Source organism: Megalopta genalis, chromosome 3 (assembly GCF_051020955.1).
Source record: "Megalopta genalis isolate 19385.01 chromosome 3, iyMegGena1_principal, whole genome shotgun sequence".
Lineage (NCBI taxonomy): Eukaryota > Metazoa > Arthropoda > Insecta > Hymenoptera > Halictidae > Megalopta > Megalopta genalis.
This window is the reverse complement of record NC_135015.1, coordinates 1,494,219-1,520,699: the sequence shown is the minus strand read 5'-3', so window position 1 is coordinate 1,520,699 and position 26,481 is coordinate 1,494,219. Positions and strand designations below refer to the sequence as shown.

Sequence of the window (26,481 nt, the reverse complement as noted above, 5' to 3'; positions counted from 1 at the left end):
CGATCGCTAGTGTGGACGCTGCATAACACGTTACTACTGCAACACGGTTTCCCTCTATCGCAGTTCGATAATTGAGAAAATTCCCGCACAACACGGTACACCAACAACATGGTTTCGCTCCAACACGAAATAAAATGGATGCCAAGATTGTCAAAGTCATAAAGGCATGGAAGCTATTCAGAACTTTCAATTAATTAAAATGCAACGTGCTAAACTTGGAAAGAAACTGACATCAAAGGATAACCGTTTTGACGTAGAATGTCTTATACATGAGGGATACATGTATGCAACAGAGAATCAAGAAGCGGCATGCTTTGCTTCGCAAAGGCATAAAATTGCGAAAGCAAATATTGTTAGAAACGACTTACTAATGGCCTTCTGAACAGTAATTTAAAACATTGCCAATTAACTGAGGAATTCCTTGAACGAAAGCACGGTTTGCAAAGCCGCAGTAAATGCGAAATATTACAACTCGCGCCTTACACGCTTGTTAAATAATAGGCTATTCAAAGCGATATGTTTGCGAACAAGTGAAATGAAAATTGTTTTTATTGCACAGTATAGCACAACTTTTTAAGCACCTACGAATAGCTGCAATTAAATTGTGCATTTTATGCATATATGGCAAACACGAGTGAGTGAAATACATATATCGTTACATTATTTTCAATTAGTTAAAACTGTTTGATTTTTAAGTATGGAACGCGTAGATTTTATAATAAAATTATAGCGTAAAGTACGTATTTCTAAAAATAGTAACTCGCGTGTCCTACAATTTTACAATTTATCCGGTAGTTGCAGTAATTTCTCTCTAATTCGCGCTCAGATTGCGCACGAGAATGGACAATTTGGGAAGAGGAATCGTTTTTATAGTTGTTCCCTTCCTAAATTGTTCATTTTTGTGCGCAATCTCAGCGCGAATTAGAGAGAAATTACTGTACTTGCGACTATAACGGAAAATCTAAACGTGTACACTTCGCAGTCAAAATGTTAATAAGCAATTAAGTCAATTAGGGAGAATTTACTGTATATTGTGATAATTAGAATGGAAATGCTCACGCAAATCGCGAAAACTTTCCTCATCGATTACATAAAACAGTAGTTAGACGAAAGTGTATTTCTTCTGTTAACAATGTTAATCGTGTGAAAGTAACGTAATTGTATTTTTCAATTTTTCTTGTGCCCTCACTGTTCGTGTTTCGTTTATCCATCTAGTGATAACGAAGAATCGTACAAGCTTCAGTTCAATATTTCTGCTGATCTGCCGATCGATGCGTGCAAAACGTCTCGAAAAGTCCGAAGTATCTCACTGATACATTTCAAGGATCCATAAGAAAGATGACAGGAGACGTCCAAAGATTCTATTTCCGCGAGTAGTTTCCAGACGAGTAATTACAATGGTCTCAAATCGGTCTGCTCGTCGAGACACTCTCTTGATCATCACGTGAGTGTAATACACTCGCCGCAAAACCCGAGCTCGCGGAAAACATTTCTCAAGGCATGGGCGACCGCAATTAATTCAGCTTGATGAGGTCGAATGGCGAGGGCAAAGAAACCCGAAGACAGGATCCTCGGAAGTTTCGCGGCGGCAAGAACGCGAGAGGAAAGTATGGTTCTCCGGCGTCGTAGGTAGCGGGTAAGGTGATGGAATGGCTGCTGGAAAAAAGGCGTCGGGTGTGAGAACGAGACACGGATGAATGAACGTCGGAGAACCTCCGCGTATAAGGAGCGCGGGGACGCGGCGAGTTGAGGATGCGGAGGGGCGAGTTGCGAAGCAGAAGAATGCTCTTGACGTTGACAACGATGGAATGAAACTGTCGCCGGGGAACACACCATGGTGTCCGTGGCTTTTTCGTCGTTACCCTCGTTGCTTGCTTTCCCTAGAAAGCTGGCCGTATTAATTTCGTGCCTGCGGCGAATGGATGCAGCCGTGGAACTTTTCAAACTTTCGGATCGCCTGGCCTCGGCCGCGCCAGCGTTTGCGACCGTTTATTACGTTTTGTTCAAGCTCTCCCCCTCTCCCTCTCCTCCCGCCCCGCTCCTTCGGTCTTCCCAAGCGTTTCCCAAACCGAGAAACGTTATTATACACCGTTATTGTCGTGTAATCGTGGCGTTAAACGGGACCCCAGTGAAAATAATATTTCCCCATTAATACGCTTATTACATGCGAACCGTCTCTTACGGGACTTAGATCCTCGTCAGAGGGATGATATATTAACTCCGGCTACGAGGCTCTTTTGTTCTCTCCGGATATGAATTTTGTATAAACAGGGGTTAGCCCGAGAGGGAGCGGCAGCCAGCGTGTCCTCGTTCGCCGCATACCGCTCGCGAGTCGTCGCTTCAACTTTGAATACAGCGCGCGAACGCATTAAATTACATGTGGGAGTCCCTATCGCGGGTATTCAGAACGGATATCTCGATTAAAGAATCTCACCCAATTTAATATTTTAAAGAAAGAAATATATATATTCTGGCACAAAGTTCGATGTACAGGGTGTCCCGAAACTGTCTTGCAATCCGGAAATGGGAGGTTCTTGAGGTCATTTGAAGCAACTTTTTCCGTTGCGAAAATTTTCTCCGATGCTTCGTTTACGAGTTATTAGCGAAAAACACTGACCAATAAGAGGCGAGTGCACGGAGCCCAGATCCGCTCATTGGCTCGGCCGTCTCGCGCCAAATGATCTCGTCTCTGATTGGTCACTGTTTTTTGTTAATAACTCGTAAACGAAGCCGCGGATTGCATTTTCGCTAAGGAAAAAGTTGCTTCAAATGACTTCAGGAATCCCCTACTTTTGGATTGCGAGACATTTTTGGGACACCCTGTATAATGATTCGAGGCTGGATGTTGACTACTTTCGTTCTTCCTTTATTCTCTCGCTCAAGACGGTGCACTCATTTGTTTCTTCTTAATCGATATGTACATACTTTCGAGACGCTGCACCGCTTCGCTCAGCACACGGCACACACACACTCGCAACACATACATACCTCGCTCTAAAACACACACATTCTTAACGCGCACGCACTTTACTCACTACATACAGGGTGTTAAAAAAAAACATTCAATATTTATATGGTATATAGGATACATTGTACTGAGTAAGAAAGCTTTAATAAACATAGGCCGAAAGGTCAAGCTTATCTCCTTATAGGGATATTTAAAAAGCCTAGTGTATTCTTCGCCGATAAATGATTTAGAAGAATTACGTAACTAAATCTACCATGCTTGTGCCAAACAATACAACTGTTGAAAAAGAAACTTTAGCCTCGGACAAAAATTGATCTATAGTTTACTTTGGACTGAGATTCGAAAATATCAGATCACGTTTCTGCCGGTTCCGTCAGCGCGCACCGACGGTGATGTAAACTGTATATCAAAGATACCGCGATATACCATCGCCGGTGTCGTTAGAACACGCCGCGCTCTGACTGTTAGCGATCACAGTACCGCGTATACAATGTAAGACGCGATGAATGACCGTCTATGATTGGTGGAGAAGACGACACCAAAAAGGGTATATAAGCAGGCGGTCTCTCAGTTGAATTTGGTCGCTCAGTCATTTCGTACATATACATACCTTCTCTCAAATAAAAGTAAAATGAAGCTTTTTAAGAAAAAGAATTAATATCATATTCATTTGAGAAATAATCCAAGCCATAATCCCAATAACAACAGAATTCACGACTCTGTAACAAGAAGCTGTAGAAATGGAAGATGGACACGTGGAAAATCTTCTGTAAACATCGAAAATTCAGTAGCAAACAAAAATGTTTATATCTCAGAAACGGTTGACCTTCCGACCTATGTTTACGGAAGCTTTTTTACTCGGTATAATGTATCCTATATACAATATAAATATTGAATGGTTTTTTTGAACATCCTGTATATGTATGTACAGTGGCCCACAAAAGTGTTCGTACACCTTCCAGAACATAGTAACTATTTTAAAACTAAACTAACCGATTTTTTTTTAGATGGATAGTGGGACTAATCTAGTACACGATGACTGAAATGGTTTCTTTTTAAATTTTGCTATTACTTGGAATGAAAAAAGAATAAAAATCTCTCGTTTTTTAACTTTTTTATCTGAGCCTATAACGAAAATTTAAGAAATGTCTCTCGTAAATCTTGGTAACTTATACGCTTGTTGAAAATTTTATCGAAATCAGTTCACGTTGTTATAAGTTACAACAAATTGAAGATGACAAAAATCACAATTTCATCACGAATTTGACCAAAACTGTAAGAAATCTGCAGTTTTTAAAACCCTTCAGTACGTACAGTGGGCCATAAAAATGTTCGTACACCTTCTAAACCGCAATAACTTTTTTGAAACTGGACTAAGTGACTTGAATTTTTTTAGGTGATTGGATTAGTCTACTAGACGATGACTAATACGTTTTTTTTAAACTTTTGCTATTACTCGGTAACTTATATGCATGCTGAAAATTGTATCGAAATCGGTTAACCCAGAGTCGAGCTACAAGCGTTGAAAGATTTAAGAAATCTCATCCAGTTTTTGGTCAAAATCGTGATAAAACTGCGATTTTTGCCATCAACGTTACAACGTCAACCGATTTCGATAAAATTTTCAGCATGCATATAATTTACCGAGATCTACGAGAGACATTTTTTAAATTTTCGTTATAGGCACGGATCAAGAAAATTAAAAAACGAGCGTTTTTAATTTTTTCTTTGCATTCCAAGTAATAGCAAAATTAGAAAAAAGCTTTTTAGCCATCGTCTAGTAGACTAGTTCCTCTATCATCTAAAAAAATTCAAGTCATTTAGTTCAGTTTTGAGAAAGTTATTGCGTTTTAGAAGGTGTACGAACACTTTTGTGTATATAGGGTGTCCCAAAATTGTGGTACTTTCGGAAAGTGAGGGGTTCTTGAGATCACTTGAAGTAACTTTTCCCTTAGCGAAAATGCAATCCTTTGTTTACGAGTTATTAACGAAAAACAGTGACCAATGACAGGCGACTTTGACTGGCGCGAGGAGGTGGAATTAATGAGCGGAACTGAGCTTCGATCGCTTGTTGGCTTGGCCGCTTTGTGTCAGCGATGCTCGTCTCTCATTGGTCACTGTTCTTCGTTAATAACTCGTAAACAAAGCCGCGGATCGCATTTTCGCTAAGGAAAAAGTTACTTCAAATGATCTCAGGAACCCCTCATTTCCCGGAAGTACCATAATTTTCACGACCTTTCCCCGTACGATCCTTGATCTCGTTGCGAACTAATATCGGAGCTGTTTTAATCCGGACAACAAAAGACGGCCTTGTTCAACGTTATCAGGATGACCGATAAAAGCAGACCTCGTTGATCAGACGCGATTAGCGTGCAGGGGTAGGTGGCAGTCGTAGAGCGCTCTACGCCATTTTAATGTAGTCCCGGAAAATTATAGAGCGCTCGCCTAAAACGTTTACCAGCCCAGTAAATTGCTTTTAGCGCCACAATTACGGCCGTGTGCGTCGACTTGGCCGCCAACTTGCGACTGTTGCTGGATCTTCGCGCATGTTGCTTCTCTCCGTTTCACGGCGACCACCGCCGGCCTTTTACGTCGATCACGTTTTATTCCCGGACACTTTACGTGGATCCTCGTTTTCACGTGTTACACAGATTTCCCTAGCCGACGTACGTGCTCCACATTCACGAGAGCCCGGTTCGAACCGGCTGGTCCGGGCCGGGCCTGTTAAACGTTAGCCCGGTAGCTAAACGGAGAAACTACAGACCGTGCGCCGCAACCATTTTCACGGCCCTTTGTCGTCCTTCTCTTTGCTCTGCGACGTAACGTAATCCCGTTACTAGTGCGAAGCAAAATCTCTTTTTCTGTATCTCCTCTTCTCTCTCCCTCTCTCTCTCTCTCTCTCTCAATCTCTCTCTTTCTCTCTTTTCGCGCCTCTCTCGATGGTGTATAATTTCTCGCATAAAATCCGAAGCATCGAATCCGATTATCTGTCCGGTACTCATCGAACTGGGTCACCTGCTCTCTGACGTCATAACACTTCTGATACAGAAAATATGTCACCACCAGCAGCACCTTCTTCTGGCCAATACGACATCATCGGCACGCTAGCTGACTTAACTATTTTCCATAACTGCCTTTGCATTTCGCAATCAACGCCGACTTCGTGACAATTTAGTAAACTTAATCGCGGACAACGGGATTGCACGCCGGTTCCGTTTCATCGGCAGTGCGGGGCAAAGGGAGACGAAGGTAATTTCGCCTCGCCACGAGAACGATGTCACCCTAACCCATCGGTCGATTCCATCGACAGATATACCCGCAGCACGACCCAATCTTCAGACCTCTGCCTCTTCCAGCCGAAGGTGCAACACGACCGCGCAAATACTTCTCTAATCTGCCAATGAATCGGCAAACGTTTCCCACAATACTGACTCGTTGTCCTTGGCGAAATGGTTGCTGGGAATTTATTCGAGGAGACTACTTTCTTGAACGCTGGGAGTCTTACTTCAAGAATTTTCTTTGGTTCAATCATCGTCTCACCTACGCTCAGTAAAGACAATTATTTTGCAAGGTTAAGGCACCATGCGATAACTATTCGAATCCAAGTGTTCAGGTTTATTATTGAAAGAAAATCGTCGGTCTGTCGTTTCTCAATTGTAGGTGAAATGATAATAAGATTCGTTCTTAACACGTTAAACGTCTAAAATCAAACCCGAACATTTCCATAAAATCTAAATAACTTGATTAAGGAAGCTAAGACTTGAAAGTAAAAATTTTGTCATTGTAGTATCATGGTATCTTAACTCTTTTTCATCATAAATATCCTAGTAAAATTATGTTTGCTTTTTACATTACTGTCATCTATGTGACTCTCAACGTGTTAAGTGTTTCGTATTAACACTAAACCTACCGCGGTCAAAGTGACCGCTTTCTCATTTTGCAATTCTGCAAAGTTCCGAGACTCTTTCGTGGAAAATGCTTGAATAAGTTATATTATTGGAGCAAGTTTTATAATAAAAACTTTACAAATTCTAAATAAATTCGGTCTTCTCACTTTTGTGAAACAGTACGTGCCAGTTAGTATTACTGTTTGGTAGGTTTAGTGTTAAAAGTTTCAAGTTGATTGATGCTGTATATTCTTTTCTTGAGATAATTACTCTTAAAATTGGAGATAACGAATTGTCATTTTACAGAAACACTTCTAAAGAGTTCAACTGCAAGAATTTGTCAAAAAAAGTGATTTTTTTTCATAAAAGAAAAGACGTTTCCTTTGTGATAGTAGCAGTTATCAATTTACCACGGATATAAACTGCTTCGATCGAAGAGTAATAACTAGACCGCGAATTTTATGCATTTATGACAAAAGTGAGTGGATCGAATACAGAACAGTGAAAATATTTAAAGAATTAAAAAGTACTATTCTATTACTTCTAATGCGCTGTCTGGTAATAACGTTTTCAGTAAAATTCGAGTATCTGATTTTTAATAGAAGATCCTGAATTCCTTATACAATACCGAAGAAATTTTGTAAAAGTATAATATTAGAAATGCAATCATATAGGAGAGAATCTATAGATACACTCGCTAGTACTGATTATTTATATGCGGGGCAGGTATTAATACCTTTCTAAAAATTTACTTTGATCAATTTTGTTATATATTTGGAAGAAACCCCTTTGAATACCTAAAAATCCTTGTTATGTACTTCTTATCGAAATCTTATCGTTAATTTCGAAAATATTAAATATTTTCTAAAAAATTAATTTTTTCAAACTTCACTGGTTTTCTCCCGCAAGGTATATTAGCAAAGCTCGATCTGTCACACGCACGAAATGTGTTAAAAATTTTTTTATTCATTCTTCCGACAAAATAATGTTTGTTCATTGCGATGATTCAAAACTTCTACCGCGATTTATCGTGTGGTATATATTAATGACCGTACCGTGTTTAGATCTGGTACACGTACCGTAGATTATCGATTAGGAAATTATGTAGTATGGCAGACTGATCAATATCTGCAAGGGGATTAAGCAACCTAAATGGTTTCGGATCCATTTCTAGTGTACAAGTGACATCATTCTTGTTTAATGGGCTAAACCTAACTCACTTCCATAATGGATGTAGAACTTCAAAGTGCTCAATATTGCGCGAAACAGCTTAGACGTGTTCACGGTGTTAACTAATGTGCATAGTATCTTATTTTAACTTTGCGAAGTTTGTTACCAACTTATAGGTTCTACGAGTTTCAAAAAATGTAGTAAAATATGCAAAGTTCAATAAAATTCACATTTTTATTTACGGAAACTATTATACAGCTATATAAAATAAAGGTTTAGTTAATAAAGGTGACTTAACTTTTTATCCATGTTTAAAAATCAAATTTATTGGAACTATTATGCTACCATGGAAAGTAAAGATCTAGTTAATAAGGGTGACTTACATCTTTATCCATCTTTAAAAATCGATATTATAAAATTTAATTGCTCAGATTCATTTTCTTTAGTTTCCAATAGTTAGTTTGTATTTTCACATGTTTCGTTCTGGTATATAGGAAACTTAACGTGTCTAGAAGAAGTATCATACAAAATATGTTGGAAAAGATTGATAAGTACAGTTATAAATAATCGTAAGCATACTTAGTTATGGTTTTATCAAAAAGACTCGCGGTTAGAGTGTTAATGATGCAACAGATACATGTATTTCAACATAAATTGGATTTTATTAGAATTAGCAAGATCCAAAAAACTGTACAATTCTAATTGCTTCAAGAAAATCCCGCCAATGAATCGACAAGTATGTTAGTTACTTTAAATTACTTTCTAAAAATGTAAATTATAATCAGTTTGACCTAAAAAAAAAAATCACGAATAAATCACGACATAATAGATTTTATATTAGGGGACTTCGAATTTTGATCATGAACCGTTGTTCTATAAAAATAAAATCGCCAGTCTATGAAAGTATGAATTTACATAAAGATTTAGTATTAAGGTTTTTATTAGGAGCATCAAATATTTCAAAAACTCCTCGCGATAATTCAATTCCCCGAAGGATGATTCCACCACCTGAAATCCCATCCATAAAATTCAGCTACGCTTCCATCGCCGCCTTCCTCTTTCCGACGGGTGAACGCGACACAGGGAAACGGGGGAAAACAGAAGAATTTGGACGGGAGGGTTGCATATGACGTTCGAATGTGGGTGAACTGGCTGGATGGTTGGCCGGAGAGGAGGATACGAGGGAGGGTGGAGAGGCTAGGTTGTGTCTGTTGACGGGATGAGCGAGTGTAAGACTAGAATGAGAAGCAGACGTGACGGCGCGGCGGGGCTGTGATGCGAATCAAACGATTTTACGCTCCAAATTCCAGCTCTTTGAGTCAACCAGCGTGGAGAAGTCTGTAAGAAACGGCAAAAAGTACGGTTATTTCGTTTCTTGCTCAAGTACTGGTGTACTCATCGAGCCAATTGTACATTGTCCTCAACGCGCAATTTCAAAACGGGGATCGACGCACGGTGGAACCAAAAAATGCAACTTCCAAAATGCAATTTTCGAAGTATACAGCGTATCCCATTTGAAGTAACTCACTCAATTATGTATCCCATAAACTATTGGGTTGGCAACTAAGTAATTGCGGATTTCACTCATAGATGGCTTCAGTTGAATTTTTAGGTTTGCAGACGTAGTACAAATGTAAAACACATTTTGTTATTTGATAGTTGGCAATTCAGCTGTCAATCAGTAAAAAAAGTTTTTTGATCGGTTGCGTAGTTTTCGTTTGGCGTTCGTTGAAAAATGGAAAATGAAAAGGAACATTTTCGTCATATTTTGCTTTTTTATTTCCGCAAAGGAAAAACCGCATCGCAAGCTCATAAAAAGTTATGTGCTGTTTATGGAGACGAAGCCTTAAAAGAACGGCAGTGTCAAAATTGGTTTGCCAAATTTCGTTCTGGTGATTTTTCACTCAAAGATGAAAAGCGCTCTGGTCGTCCAGTTGAAGTTGATGACGCCCTAATCAAAGCAATAATCGATTCGGATCGTCACAGTACAACACGTGAGATTGCAGAGAAGCTTCATGTATCACATACATGCATTGAAAATCACTTAAAACAACTTGGCTATGTTCAAAAACTCGATACATGGGTTCCTCACGAACTGAAAGAAACGCATTTAACGCAACGCATTAACAGCTGCGATTTGCTAAAGAAACGTAATGAAAATGATCCATTTTTAAAACGACTGATAACTGGCGATGAAAAATGGGTTGTTTACAACAATATCAAGCGGAAAAGATCGTGGAGCAGGCCAGGTGAACCAACTCAAACAACATCAAAAGCTGATATTCATCAAAAGAAGGTTTTGTTATCAGTTTGGTGGGATTATAAAGGAATTGTCTACTTTGAACTCTTACCACCCAACCGAACGATCAATTCTGATATCTACATTGAACAACTAACGAAATTAAACAATGCAGTTGAAGAAAAGCGGCCCGAATTGACAAATCGAAAAAGTATTGTATTCCATCATGACAATGCAAGGCCACACACATCTTTGGCCACTCGGCAAAAATTATTGGAGCTTGGTTGGGATGTTTTGCCACATCCACCATATAGTCCTGACCTTGCACCATCTGATTACTTTTTGTTTCGATCTTTACAAAACTCCTTGAATGGTAAAAATTTCAATAATGATGATGATGTCAAATCGTACCTGATTCAGTTTTTTGCTAATAAAAACCACAAGTTTTATGAACGTGGGATTATGATGCTGCCTGAAAGATGGCAAAAGGTCATTGATCAAAATGGGCAATACATTACAGAATAAAGTTATTTAGTTCCATGAAAAAATTGTCTTTGATTTTCTAAAAAAAATCCGCAATTACTTAGTTGCCAACCCAATATATTTCGTTTCAAAAAATGTTTGAAATGGAGCTTACTCTGTTTCAGCATTAAATAACCTTGAGCGATCTTCAAAAACCGAAGTGTTATAGGTCAGTGAATTAACCTCGAGATGCATAAATCTCGGAAGCACGTCCAATCGGCAAAAATTTGCGACCTCATTGCAGGATAAGGCGCATTTCAAACATTTTTTGGAGCGAACTATGGTTTAGGAGCTAATTGAGTGCGTTACTTCGAATGGGACACCTTGTTTAGCAGCAAAAGAACTGGAGTAGTACGTAGCTATGTTGTTTATATTTTAGACCGTCAAATGCCGTTTGAAATTTTCAAATATCGTGTATGGTTACCGAGATACAGACCGTCAACTTTGATGAATTGTCGTGCTTCGTAAAGACGGGCGACATCTTCAATGCTCCAAGATTATCTTTAACTGATTAACCGTGTATGACAAAATATTTCGTCATACCAGAATAACAAATCGAATGTGCGGGACGAGTTTATTCGCAATGGAAATTTTTAGAAGTACAGTAAATTCTTCCTAATTGTCGCTTAGCTTCTACACAAAAATGGACAATTTGCGGCTCGTTTTTATAATTGCCGATTGTCAACAACTATAAAAACGAGCCGCAAGAGTCGAATAATCGTACCTCCTCTTTTCAAATTGTCCATTTTTGTTCCCAAGCTGAGGGCTAATTAGGGAGAATTTACAGTAATATGTGGAGCGCATTACATTTTACGTCCTTCTTGTCTATTAGAAACCAGCGTGAACACATGGTAACACTTCGAATTGCAATGTTCAGTTTCAAACTCTACTATAATGTTTTTTATTTTTAGTAGACCGAAGATATCGAAAACCGTGTAACAAATAACCTAGTCAACAACTATAAAAACGAGCCGCAAGGCTCGAATAATCGAATAATCGAATAATAATTTGCTTAGAATCGCTTTACCGTATCTCCGTTATCGTTAACAATACTAAAAAATGCTGGAGATACAGATAAATAACCTTATGTATGTATATATAAAAAAATCTTGAGCATGTTCAAGCGGTATCAATTATTTGTGACGAAGAATCATGAGTATCATGGGTATCGTCTCTGGGTATCAAAAAGTATCGATCTTTAATGATAGCTGCTCGGAAGCCACGATCCTATATAACTACATCTTGGATGGGTTTGTTAGCGATACTATCACATTACTGTAGTGTCGAACGATAACAACCGAAATTTTATCTCTATGATAGACATCAACGTGATGTCTGTTTTTCTCGTGATCTTCAAGCAATTCTGTGCTGAAATACTTATCTGGTATGTTCGATTGTACGAAAAGATTCGATGATAGTTATGGTGAGCATGTTAGCTTTATGAAATATAAATAAAATGCGATCAAAAATAAGGATAATAGTAATAGACTATTTATTTCTAACTAATACATGACAAACAATCTAGTCATGTAAAATTAATATTTTATTTATTACATTGTATTTCATTCGATTTCTTTTTTTATTAATTATATTGCCAGTTTTCGAAAACACTCTCTCGGAAGATTCTGATGTTGCCATTACACACAAATATTCTCACGCCAGTTGTAATAATATTGAGTATTTTAATGTATTTGTTTTTTCCAATACGTTAATGAATTCTCATTCCTAGCAAACATCTTCTTTCTGTTTTCGTTTGTTACGCGAAATCTTCGTGATTACAACACCGGCTCGATAATATCGATACATTCGACGTTACCGTGATAACAAGAGCTACTATCATTTCGGCACGTACTGGTATCACAAATCGATTACAAGTTCCTTATCTTTTGATACATATCGAAATACCCAAACAAGTACTTAAGTATCGAATTGCTTGCAGATTATGAGAAAGACTTGTATTACGCCCGTCGTTAATTGTATGATTAGGAGGGACACATGTTTCAGTAGAAATAATATTTTTTTAAAGTCATATTTTTCGAGATTTCAAGGTCATCGATGTTCTTTTTAAAAATAGAATTACATATTTCTATCATTGTATCACGATAGGTAAGATCACAAGACGAATCCAACGACTTATAGTAACATGATTTTCACGTGGCCTTAAGCCGGTCAAGAATCACATCGCTCGTCGCGACCTGAATTGTCGCGCCGAAATCGGCTGCGACTTCAATAAAAAGACCGAATTAAAAAGTTTTCGGATTATCGAACTTCCCTGGTTAGTGGTTACGATCTCGAAAGTTACTATAATGTTCGAGTGCCCGAAGATGTCGGGTTCGTTCTGAATTCTGAAGTACAGTAATTTCTCCCTAATTAGCGCTCAGATTGCGCACAAAAAATGGACGATTTGGGAAGCGAAGGTACGATTGCTTGAACCTTGCGGCTCGTTTTTATCGTTACCGATTGCCAACTATAAAAACATGACACCAGGCTCGAATAATCGTATCTCCGCTTCCCATTTTTGTGCGCGATCTGAGCGCGAATTAAGGAGAAATTACTGTAGTATCCGAAGCTGCACTCTCGTTAGGTCAGATCTGAAAATTCCTAATGTTTCTAATCCCACGAGTATAGCTGTATTTCTTTGTTCCACATTCTGCGACAATAGTTTCGTTGTTACGACTATAATACTTGACTAATGTGACAGAAATATCGAGGTGCTATTTTACTGGTAACCTCAACGGTTTTACCTGCAATTTCCCAACCGGTTTCGATATATCTCCCCCGAAACAATAGATTCGCACTAATAAGTAATCGGAGTTATTTCGCCTAACTAATTAGATCTTAATCGATACATGTATAAATCATGCGACACCATTTCCCGAGCACGATGCGCAAATGTTCGCAACACTTTGCATAACAACGACTGAGGTTATCGTGCTACTAATTAATGTAACTTCGAATGTATCCTGAGTTGGTGTGCAAAAGGAGGGTGGCACGGTCTATGGGCTGTTCTCTCGTTAATATGAAAATTGTATTTGCAATAGTAAAATACACAGTTGAGCAAACACAGCTGCGTTACACTGCGTCCTCCCGGCGTAGTTTAATAACGCTAGCGGCGGCTTACTCCCGGTCTCTTTACATCTCACTAATTAGTAAATATGTTACGTATTTACTGTGCACGGGTTTCAGAAAGTCCGGAACGCTCGGTCAAAGAGTTTCGCGTCGTTCGAGCACAGATTGCCCTTTATTCCTGGATCCGTGCGGTTCATTGACTTGTTGCGATTCTTAGCATCGAAACACGGAGTATACAGCTGGGGGATGCAAATGCTTCTATTCCGAACCCCCGCAAGATCTGGGAAACAAAAAATTCACCGAACTCTGCAGTTTAACGGAGCAGAGAGGATTATTCCGGTTACATCATTAACCAATATTGTTATAAGTATTTCCGGATGACGACACACGCGAGAGTATCGACGAGGTATGTAAATATTGCGGATTGAACGGTACATGATGGGGTATCGCAGTTTGCATACAATTAGCATGCGCAAATAAAGCAAACCGTCTGCATTTCATTTCCGCAAAGACCGACTGTTTGCTCGATATTTTCATCCCTTTTCCACGGTTTATATAGTCGTTCGTGCGTCAGATCCAAGTGAAAAAAAAAGATTGAAACTTTCGAAATACGGCCTTCACCTTCGGTCGACGCTGCTGAGGTCGTTAACCGTGCTGTTTTCCTTCGGGTCGAGACGAATTGGTCGGCCCGCGAATCGTCGCCGTCTCGCGCACCTATTCAGCATCGTGACGAGCGTTTGCGAACACCAAGACGAGAAAAAATGTTCAATATTCACGGCGACGATGAGGAAAAAGGTAGCACGACGACGTGCGCAATGAACGGCCGAACCAATAAATGGAATACAACCCCGGGAATCGTGTTGATATTCTCTTTGCGAGAACGTCGATTCCTTTTGCCCAACTCCAAACGAAAATCCTTCGCCGCTTTGATACGACCGTTTCACCGATGCATCGATCGAATATTTCTGCGGAAAACGCAAGCACTGGAATCTAATATATTTTACCGGCGGCTACCCACGACGTCTACATACATACACTAGAAAATATAAGATGTATCTCGCGGATAATAATGAAACTGTAGACGGAGTAATTTTGCGTGAAAAATATCTGGAAAATGTGAACGGAAACTTCACTATTTGAAGTTCCGTTTTTGAGAAAGATATGCATGATATTGCATAAGAATCCGTTGAGGCGTCTGATCATGGCTTCTCGATTTTACTTCTTGGAAGTATGCAGGGTGGGTGAAAAATCGTGGTAATATTTTTTCACTTAAGACTGCGTTTTCAAGAAAAATAAATTTAAAGATCCGTCAGATTTTTATAGCTTGTAGTATGAGGAGAAGTAGAATTGATATGTGATGGCCAGACGCGTCACTTGATTCCTATTTAATAGTATTAGTCTTTCAACCTATTTTTCCTTGAAACGGAGCCTTCAATGAAAAAATGTTATCCTTCTTTTTCGACTTATTTTTGCATGTAGTATTCTTCTGTACGTATAAATTATAATTTTTTAATATTCTCCGATACTTTTGTACGTATTGTTTCATAAAATAATCATAATCTCGGAAAAGATTTTATGAAGTGAACGAAATTGACAGGTTAATTAAACCAAAATAGAAAGTTCGTTTGACACGAATGTGGAGAAATGTGAATTGTTTTTGAAAACAATTTAAAATAAAATTTAATATAAAAATTGAAATAAACATTGTACAATGCATAAACGCAGACATAGTTTTCATATAAGATAGAATAGCCTTGGTGCAATTCTACACCAAGAAATAAATTATATATTATTCGGCGATCAAAAAAACTTTGTTTTATCATAAATAAAAAAAGCTGTGACCGAACCAAGTGCTTTGACACTTAAGTTTCAAATATTTCAAAAAGTGAAGTTAATCGATTTGGTCCGAGAACGGCCCACGTGTACTTGCGTCTTCGATTTCATCATATTAAAATTGTAAAGTTAAACCATATGACGTCAATTACATTTCCAACATTCCTAGGTTTTCCAGATCCCAGTAAAATTAGGAAGACACAACCGGATGTCCCGCAAAAGGGTGACGTGGCAGTCAAAGTGTTAAGAGAGTAAATGATGCATACATATAGTAACCGATCTTTCCCTAAACTATCGCGCAGCGCGAAAAAACGTGAGGTATCCGAGGAAAGCCCCGGCGGGACGAGAGGCAGGCAAACAAAGTCGCGGCATAGTCTGAAAAGAATAAACGTATCGGCTGGTATAGGGAAACTATCCGCTGGTGGGTACGCATCGCGTGTTTTATGATTATGCGCGTGACGTGCGCCGTCTGGGAGGACTTTCATTGAGCGGACAAATCCTAGGCAGGGGATCGAGAGGGAAAAAAAATTGTCGATGCGAAGTAGGGGTTTGGGCTTGAAGCGAGGGGGGTGGATCGACGTGGCGGTGGGTACGGGGTTGGCGGCGTGGGTGTGGAACGGGCAGTCTGCCAGAAAGGACGGGGCGAAAGGTGGGATGAGGTCCGATCGTGGGCATGCAATGAAAGAGAGTAACAGGGAGGGAAAGTCGCGGCGGATAGTCTGCCGAGGGAGACAAAGGTCCGCGGGGGTAGGCTGCGCACAGGGGAAAGGGTTCAGCGGAGAGAAAGGCCTGGCTAGAGAGTTGGCTGGGATACGCGGATAGCGGATTGGGATGGATGGGTTGATTGATTGGGCACGCTTGTATTGTTTCAGGAGGAAGCTGAATCGACGTAACGGTCTACGCCAGGATGGCCAGTTGGCCGCTGAGACTCGTATTCCTGTCCAGCGCCCTCATCCTTGTCCGCGGTAAGTAAGAACACAAATCGCCTGGTTGTGCCGCGGAAATAATTCCCTCCGGTCGTTTCGCCGGCCATTTCGGCGACCGTCGACCCAGGCAATACCGTCCGGGACGGTTTGTTGCGGGGGTGGACGCCGGGTGGAAGTGCGTTTAGCCGAGTAAATATTTGCGTGGCTAAACGCGACGGTGGAAAATGAGACAAGCGTCGCGTCTGCTTCGAGTGGAAAGTATATCTTTCGTTTTTCCCGTTAGCAAAACAACTTCCAACCAGATGGAAACTATTTTCCGTTCCCTTCGTGGGTAGATTTGATTTCCTTCTTCCGGAAGGCCGAGCATGGACGGGCTTTCTGAAATTTTCGCTCGAAGAAAAAGGCTGGCGCGAAAGCACGCGAGCCGTAAATAGAATTTTTAATATCGCGGTTACTCGGTGCATTGACTTTAAAGCACGTCGGCCTTACGGCGCGCGGCTGTCTCGCCCTCGAACTCTTTCCCTCGACGAGCGTCGGCTCTGTTTGCAGCCGAAGTGTCCGCTGATTGATTTTCTGCCACTCCACGATCCGCTCGCCGTTGCTCACCACGTGACGAAAGTACCACGGGTATCCGGATATTTTATGGATAGGAGCTTCATTTAGTCCGGAACCCATTATCTGCGCTGCTTTTCGAGTAATTTGCGAGCGAATCTGTTTACAGCTTTATGAGAGAAAGCGCATGACACTGGTATTCTTCTCGGTTCTTAAAAATTTTGTTCTTCCATTTACAAGTCCAACGGGGCACCCACAAGTCGCGGGCGAGTTTCTGCTTTTTCTGTGTGAAATCGCAGGCTACTTTTATTTGTTACATAGGTGCGAACTTAGAATTAAATTTAAAAGGATATAGGAAGGGAAACAAAAAAAGTACGAAAACTTTCTTAGATTTAAAATTTTTAATTTTCTAAATTCAGTTCTATTTTTTTGTTAAATTTTACAAAATATTTAGAAAACGCGGATTCTAGCGTTAAAGTGGACATTATCGTGTATCGTTTCTGTTAATTTGTGATCTTTTGTTTACTATTTAAATCTTTTACGTCCTAATAAGGGGTCGATCTCCACCAAACTATTAGTCCAGTTGAAATGTGATATAATATGTAGGAAATAATTACTATTTTTCTTCGCTCCGTACAATAATCAGTTGTAAAGATCGTACGATTCTTTATTCTATATAAAAAAACCTAATGTGGAATTTTTCTCAAAAACCGCCACCACCTAAACTGCTACCCTGGACTATAACTTATTTAACCAATACCTAATCCGCCTCTGGTTTTATCAGGAACTGTATTAGAACTGTATTAGAAAAACGCATTTGTTATACGTGACAGCTGTCTCTAACGAAAAGAAAGTAATTTTTCTTTAAATGTAACATGTTCAATTTTTCATGCTGTCCCTCTAAAAGTCTGTCGCATTTACAAGAGCCACTGTCTACTTTTAGAAAAATTATTCATGTCTTGCATTTGCATAACTAAAAATAAGGACTTCCACGTCGAATAGATTCACATGATTTTTCGCTGCACAATAAATAAACAAACGCGACTTTAAATAATATTTTCTCGCAGTTCTCGTATCGTCAATATTTCCCTGCAGAAAAATGTTTTACCTCTGTAACTATTACACGATAATCCTTTTAAAATCCCTGTACCCTGCACTTTTAATTAAATAAAAGTGTTTCGATCACTCGATGGAGCACGAAGGACAAATTTTGCCCCGATCATTGTAATACAGTTCGATAAACGGTCCCAGAAAATTTTTCCCGAAATAACTTGTACTTAATAGCCGGCAGCGTTATGGATTCGTATAAAGTTAGCAGTGTTTCTGTTTGAATGCTGAGCTCGACGAAGAATGGAAACTTTTGTGCTCGAATTCTTCGAAGTAATTTCGTCCTGCGGACACAGAACTGCTGGTAGGTAGTGCCTTCCCATTGGTTGGAGGCCAGTGTATTTATTGCTCTACTATAAACGTCCCCGGGGGTATTAAACTGCCGACGAATTCAAGGAATTATGCTCGACGACGGTGTGGCATTGACCGAAAAACGCGCGGACGATACTTATTCCCGTTTACCTTCCGACTCCCATGATTCCCTGTTTCCCGATCTGCTTGCTCTGCTTCCGGCGAGCGCCCTTTCGCAAGAAACGGGAACGTTACACCATTCCTAATTAAATGTTTCAGTTCCGAACGTAAAGACAGAAACTTTCGAGCGGAGTTCACAATTGTCTGCGAACTTTCCGTATATCGGAATATTCCAAGTTTCCCGAATAACGTTTGACGACAGCACTTTCTTTGACTGTCGCAGAAACTTTTTAATCGTCCGACAGGATCGCTTCCATTCTTTCTTCTCGTCATAATACGGCGTTCTCCTCGAGGATCATCGTTGTCTATGTATGTGCCGCGCGTATTCCCGGTTCCTCTCTATTTCCCGTCAATCGAGGCAGAAAACACGGCACACGGTCTCCATGGAAATTCTAGCTCGCATCCTCGTGAAATCGGCTCGGGAAGCATCGAATTCGTGTTACCCGAGCCGCGAAGTCCGTCTTTCAACGTGTTCAGCACTGCCGGCAACGTTCGGCAGAGAAAAAAACGGCACGTGTACGCTGCCAATGCTTAAGCATTTGAATACCTAATGCAATTCTATTACGTATCGTTATTATCTAAATTTAATATGTTAAAACCTGTACTATGCTGTGATTTCAAACGTAATTTTTTCATCATCTTGAACATCTCGTTTTCAATGATACAAACTGTTATTAAATCGTCGAAAGTTACCCATCTCTCTTATCTAAAGATCTCTTTTAATTCTCGATTCCTAGTTTTTTTTTGCGCGACATATGCTATGCAATGCAAAACTTATCTTTACGTGAGAATGTAATTATAGGCTGACAAATTTTTCAAATACGTTCTTTATTTTAGATAAGTTTTTAGGAGCAATATAAGGTTAACATGGATGAATACAGTAGAATCAGTAGAATGATTTCGTGTTAGAAATTGCAACAGAATTTAGAATAAAATGTATCCCCAATGTACATATGTATGTAATTATGGCTTTTGTATGAGAAATGTGCACATGTATTCAGCAAATGTATTTAACATTTGTTAGAATTTTTACGTATTCTTAGGTTCAAAAGTTCCAATATATGAGCCGTTTATTTTGAAAGTGGCATAAGTCACTTTGTTTTTAAGTCGATATATTTAAGGGTTCGCGTTTTAACACGTTTAAAAATATGGATGCTAACTTTCGAGAAGATTTACTTGTATTTGTTATCTCAGTATAAATAATTTCGTATAAACATTAAGAAATCACCACTTTTCATTACGGTAAAGTGACTTATGCCACTTTCAAAATAAACGGCTCATATGGGGAACTGAGAAGTCGATCAATGTACAGTAAATTCTTCCTAATTGACGCTTGTACACAAAGATGGACAATTTGTATAGAGGAGATACGATTATTCGAGCCTTGCGGCTCGTTTTTATAGTTGCCGATTGTCAACAACTATAAAATAATGTCTTCCCAAATTGCCAATTTTTATGTACAAGCTGAGCGTCAATTAGGGAGAATTTACTATTATTCCAATTTTTGTTTATTGCTCGCAAAGCTCATTATTGTTAAAATCTTTCGTCGATAAATCAATACTTGATAGATGTATTATCTAATAGTAAATATATTCTTTCGTCTATACTTTTACGTGCAGTGGTAAACGATTATAGATTTTAAAGTACTTACTTAGTACTGACTTTTAGAGAACTCGCATTACATTGATCGAGTGATTAAATCATATGAAACGATTTGCTATCAAATTTACTTCGTCGAGCCACAATTTAATCGCAGCCATTTGTTTCATTTGAGAAATCGAGGAATTATAAAAAGCTTTTAACAAATGTGGAAAATGTAAAATTAAAATGGAAGGCAAGCGAACTGTTCACACTAACTACTCCATTCAAATGGATACCACGTCATTAGTAAATCTGAAACTCCATTATGCGATTTTTTAAACGCAATGTAATAAAAGTGGTAAGTTCCATTTTATTGGAAGGATTTAATTCTATAATTACTGGCAATCTGATATTTTTGAAAAGGTAAAATATTTGATAATACTTCTTCACTTAGCTGTAGAAGTATGAAGACAATCTCAGAGAAAAAAAAGAAGCATGCTTTGAACTATAAACAATTAGTATGTATACAGTTCTTTATGTATACATATATCCTGTATGTTAAAAAATTGCTACTTTAATCGAGTCTGGTACATTAGAAGTAGAAAGTTATATTAAACCAACTATTCAATACACTATTCAATACAAAACCAAAGGTACAAGGACCACTGAGTGTAGGTACCGAGACCACAGAGGACTCATTTTTTAACGATCCAAATCTACAGAAAATACGTGGACAAAATGATTATATTGGGTAGCGGAGCCGATTACTGTGGGATGGCCAATTCAGGCATAATTAACTTTATATTTATTGAATAAAACATTGAATCAAATTGATCGAATAAAAAATTACACATTAAAACAAAATAAAAGAATGAAAGAAGTTTAATACATCTTATTCGGTAAATGTAAAGCTAATTATGTCCGAAAGCAATCCAAAGGCACAGTCAGTCGAAAATGTAGAATAATATTTTTTCATTTGAAGCACCAATTGGAAGAAGAATGAGTTTGGAAGTCAAGCGAAAACGCGTGCTATTATAAATATGAATCAGCTGACGCGTCTGATCATGACCAATCGATTCTACTTCTTGTAGATACTCGGGCACATGAATCTTATGGCTTCACAAACTCATTTTTCTTTACATCTTTCATTTCATTTTAATAATAAGACAGATGCATTCTCAAACTCATTTATCTATATTTTATTTTGACAATAAAACATGTTACTCTACATTTTCATATTGTTTATTCATGTAGAATCATTTCTCTGCCTTTATAGCACTGTTACTATATATATTATTATATTATATTTATAGCACTGTTATACATTATATATATAATATAATATAATATAATATAATATATTATAATAATAACATTGAAAATTAAACTGTTACTAAAAAATAAAATAGTAATACTTGTTACGACTTAACAGATTTAACGCCGATTGCGTTTCACAATGTTTCCGTTTGTATTTCTTCTCACAGTTAATTTTCAAAAGTGGCCAGATAATAGAAGTTTCGGATAATAGAACAATCATCTTCTTTTGCATTAAACTTCATTTATTTAAGTAGAAATTAACAAAATTTATAGTTTCTTTCAATATTTAAGGGTTCTATATCTTTTTAGCCGCTAAGTCACATAAATTTTTTATTGTTTGCTAATTTCTTCAATTTCATGCAATAAAAGTTTTCTCCATGCTCTTTTCAACGTTGTACTTTTAATGCTAGTCCACGCATTTGTTATCATGCAAAAGCAGTTTTTTAAATTAATTCTTTTATATCGTTCTATCACACCCTCTTCATTCAGTTCAAATGTAAACAGAAGTTTTTTAAGCAAATCTTTTCTGTATAGTCGTTTAAAGCACTCAATTACTCCTTGATCTAGTGGCTGTGTGAGTGAAGTTACAGTAGGTGGAAAAAACATAATCTTTGTAAATTCGTCCTACTGGTTAAGAATGTCACATGTAGAATGCGATCTAGCATTGTCTACCAACGAAAGAGTTTTCTCTCTATGACCATTTTTTAATTGGCGTTCATTAACCATTGGTATAAAATTATTTTCAAATCATTCAATAAAAATGTCACTCTCCATCCAAGCATTTGCCTGATTTTTATAAATAACTGACATTGCACTCATATTGATATGTTTAAAACAACGTGGGTGTTTACTTTTTCCAATAATCAGAACTGGAAGTTGATGGCATCTGGTAGCATTCACACAAAGAGGTGCATCGCTATGAAACGTTGTGCGGATAACAGAACGTCCGTATATTAAAGTATTCGGGTAATGAGGATGCGGATACGGGAGTCTCTACTGTATATGTTGCTCAAACTTCTTTAATCGTTTGACTCCCAGCGGTTATTCGGAAAACACGGTCGAAAAGTGCCGAACAGCGTGATAGCGCTTGTCTTAATTGATTGCGAAGAGAACCAAGCGGCGCGATAGCGCTCGTTAAGATTGACAAACAAAACAAACAGAAAAAAAAGAAAAGAAAAGCAGCTATGCGATGTACGCGCGTCACTAAAGTTTGACACGGCACAAAATCTGAACTGCGCGATCGCGCTGCTTGGGACTCAAACGGTTAAACGAATTTGATGAATTTTCTATACGGATAACCACATGAAATACCTTGCGATAGTTGATTTCTCGTACCATTGCTATTTTACATCACGTCTAACTTTCGTTGCATCTAGACTGCGAATCTTAATGCAAAATAGAAATGTTCTGCAACAATTGCAAGAAATACGAGGCACCTAATTTCTTTTTTGCTCTAATAATTTTAGTAAGCTACTCGTAATATTATATGTTCCATTCTTTTAATCTTCTTCTTGCATTAAATGTTATCTGCTCGCTTTTCGCATAAATGCACGAAATTCGCAGTTACTATTATACAGGGTGTTCGGAAAATCGTGGTACAACCGACAAGGGGGTGATTCTACAAGCAAAAATAAGTCGAGAAAGAGGAATAACAATTTTTTATTTAAGGCTCCGTTTTTGAGAAAAATTACTTTATTAATACTTAATTACTACGTCTCGTCATATTACAAGCCACGCGAATTTGACGCATCTTTCAACTGTTTTCTCGAAAACGGAGCCTTAAATGAAAAAGATGTTATTCTTCTTTCTCGACTTATTTTTTCATGTAGAATCACCCTCTTGCCGGTTGTACCACGATTTTCCGAATACCCTAAATAACAAGATATTACATTAGAGGACACAGAGTAATTGTCTAAATAATTGTCTGAATGCACATAATCGCCAATAGCGAAAACTTGCCAGATATGCTTGATTCCATATATGATGACTTTCCCCTACACGTACATGAGTTATACGACACATTTTATCTTCGGCTTATCAGTTATCGAGTTGATTGTTGCTACGTCCGTTGCAACAAGTCGGCACGCGCGGCTCGCTTAATCCTCTTTCGAATTCAATATAATTATGCGCTCTAGCGTATCCTTTTTATTAAATAAAGCGTAGTACGTTTCTACAGTAGGGTACGCATGAATTCCCGTCAAAAGGCGTAGCACAGATTGCACGGTATCGGTTGAACATCGACATTTTTTGCAAAACCAATAAACGTCCTAATACTTATGGACGGCGCAGTATAGATGGGCGCTCGAGCGGCACACGGTTCCACGAGGTGCATACGAGATAGAGGATGGTCGCGGTTGGCAACCGGTTTGCGGGCGTGAGCTGTCGCGAGGAGGAAAATAGTGGAGAAAGACCGTGGAGTGATTTGGAAGGTAGTCACCGGTTTTAGGGGTTGGGACCGTAACGGGTGCGACGGGAAGGGAAGCGCCGTGGTTGAAGCGAGACGAAGGGTGAGCAAGAAGGGGGCAAATGGAAAAGAAGGATGGATGTCGTGGACGGCGCGGCGGGAATGCGGGGCGGGGAGCAGGCGGCGCGACAGTGGTGTTAGTAGCGGCGATGGTGGCTTAAACGAGGAAGGAGGGACGGGTGCTTTCTTAAAGATGTGAGTCGGGGCGCACTTGTTGCGCGGGAAAGGAGTACGGGCGATGCCAAGGAAGGAAGGAAGGAACAGGCGTGTGCAGGCTTCCTGGCAACGTGCTGAAAGTGGTAAGGGATGATGGTGCGGGGGTGAGATTCTCGCCGGGCTGGAGGGGGATGAAGAAAAACGACCAAAGGTAGAAAAGGAGATTTGACGGCGGCGAGAGTTGCCGCCGGTGCGGTGGTAAGGTGAGGAAAAGATACGGGGCGCGGGGCTGGAGGCACGACTGGGGAATCGAATTGATTCCCTTTTACGGGCTCGCGTTACTTTTCTTCACCGTCTTACCGGTCTTGCCTCTTGACCAGGCTTCTTGCTCCCCTCTTCCCACCGTGTTATTTATTTATCAGCTCTCGCACGTAGCTTTCCTCATCCTCGCGTAAAAGACCCCACGATGCTCTTATTCCATCGAACCCTCTCTGCTTCTTTCTCGGCTCTCTCTCTCTCTCTCTCACACCCTTTTTTTCTCTCGTCCCCACACCTTGTGTTCTCCTTCCTGTGTCGTGACTTCTTCCAGCTCTGTCGCCTACCCTCCGTTTCGCTATAGCAGGTTCCCTCGACCATATCTTTTTTTCCGTCGTTCGATGCTGAAAGGCGGTTCTTTCACATCGACGCGAGGAATCGACACTCGCCAATTGCAACCGGAGAACCGGCAGACTTATTGGAATTCTTTGCGGACAACGGTCCTCTGAGGTGTCCGCAATCGATCCTCGAAACGCTGGTCGTGACGATTCATTGGCTAGCTTGACTATCGTGTGCCGATTCAGCGTAATTGAACACGCGGTAGTTTGATTTGTTCCTGGCGTGCTAGAATATGGAGATAATAAACGCGGACGAATTACGTCAAGAAAGTGTCGGCTAAAGCCGTTGATATTGTTATTAACGCAACGTCACGTTAAACTGTTTTGCTGCAGGCTGACTCGCCGAACACTTGCAAAGAAGCACTTGCATAAACCAGCGGAGGTACGATGTTTCCTGTTTCATTTGTTAGAAAGTGCCTGCAAGCATTTCTTCGGATACGGAGAAGAGAACTCGTTTATTTGACTCCTAAATGAATTGTAATTGACGGTAGTACAATAAATCGTGTTATAAAGATAGTTATTGTCATATTTGTTCATCCTGGGTTATCACTGGCTTATATAAAAATATGAATCAAATTAGAGAATATATTCTTTTTAAGAAATATATTATATATATCGGCTATTTGCCGAACTTGTCTTAATGTCCATAACAAATTGTGGATGTACGAAGGCTATTAATTTGTCTATGAAAAACTGAAAGGAAGTGATAATAATTTGACTATGGCCAGCTTAGAGCACTGTTTGGACCATGTTAGAACAATGAACAATTTTTTCGAACGGTTCAATGAAAACACAATGTTTTAAGCTGATCGCGTTTCTCTTAAAGTTCAACATCTCGTATTGATTATTGGTTTCAGAGAATCTGATCAATTTGTTAGTTATTGGACTCGTCAAGTCATGCACTATGCAACCCATGGATGAATACATTTCAGCGTCATCTTTTTCATAGTAATATAAACGATAGGTCATTTGTGATGATACAACTATTAAAATTTCAGAAGATATGACATTGAGATGACCTTCACGCCCTAAAGTATACTTTTCCTGTTGAAGCATTTACGGGAAGGTATGCAGCGATGCTTTAGCACTGCATTATTGTTAACAATATCGATTGATTCTCTAGTTTCTGACGATAAACTAAAATGTTCACACGTTTCATTAATGTTTCTTTCGAATAATGTGATAAAAAAAAATTGACGAATGAAATTATTCTAAGCACACGCGTGAATACTTTTGTCAAAAAGGTCCACCATTCGAGCGATAGAGTGTTATCGTACTAAGTATCATATTTAACTCCTTGCTCTACGATTTCTTTCAGTCCTACATTAATTACAACTTCTTTATTCTTAATATATTTTTACAAGCATTGGACTGCTTGTATCTATTGCGTGTTCGCGTTAACTCTAGTGATAACAGCATCGATAACAAATAAACTAAATATTATTTTGATTTAAAATAGACGAATAATGTCTTCGTGCAGTTGATTCTGGTCAAAATCTCCGTCGCGAGTCTGACACGATATTACGGTACGAGGTTAGACGAGGGTATAAAATAAGATATACAGGG

The 26,481-nt window shown here is 39.1% G+C and overlaps 1 protein-coding gene across 4 annotated transcripts in view; it reads left to right on the top strand.

Annotated features, from left to right (window-relative positions):
* LOC117227247 (cell adhesion molecule Dscam2) overlaps window positions 1-26,481 on the top strand; it is a 424,317-nt gene that overhangs the window by 50,465 nt on the left and 347,371 nt on the right. For all 4 annotated transcript variants that reach the window (XM_033482337.2, XM_033482339.2, XM_033482336.2 and 1 more), the window contains exon 2: window positions 16,561-16,653. In XM_033482337.2, the coding sequence (XP_033338228.2) occupies window positions 16,596-16,653 (58 nt within the window). In that variant the 5' untranslated portion in view covers window positions 16,561-16,595. The remainder of the gene's footprint in view (window positions 1-16,560; window positions 16,654-26,481) is intronic.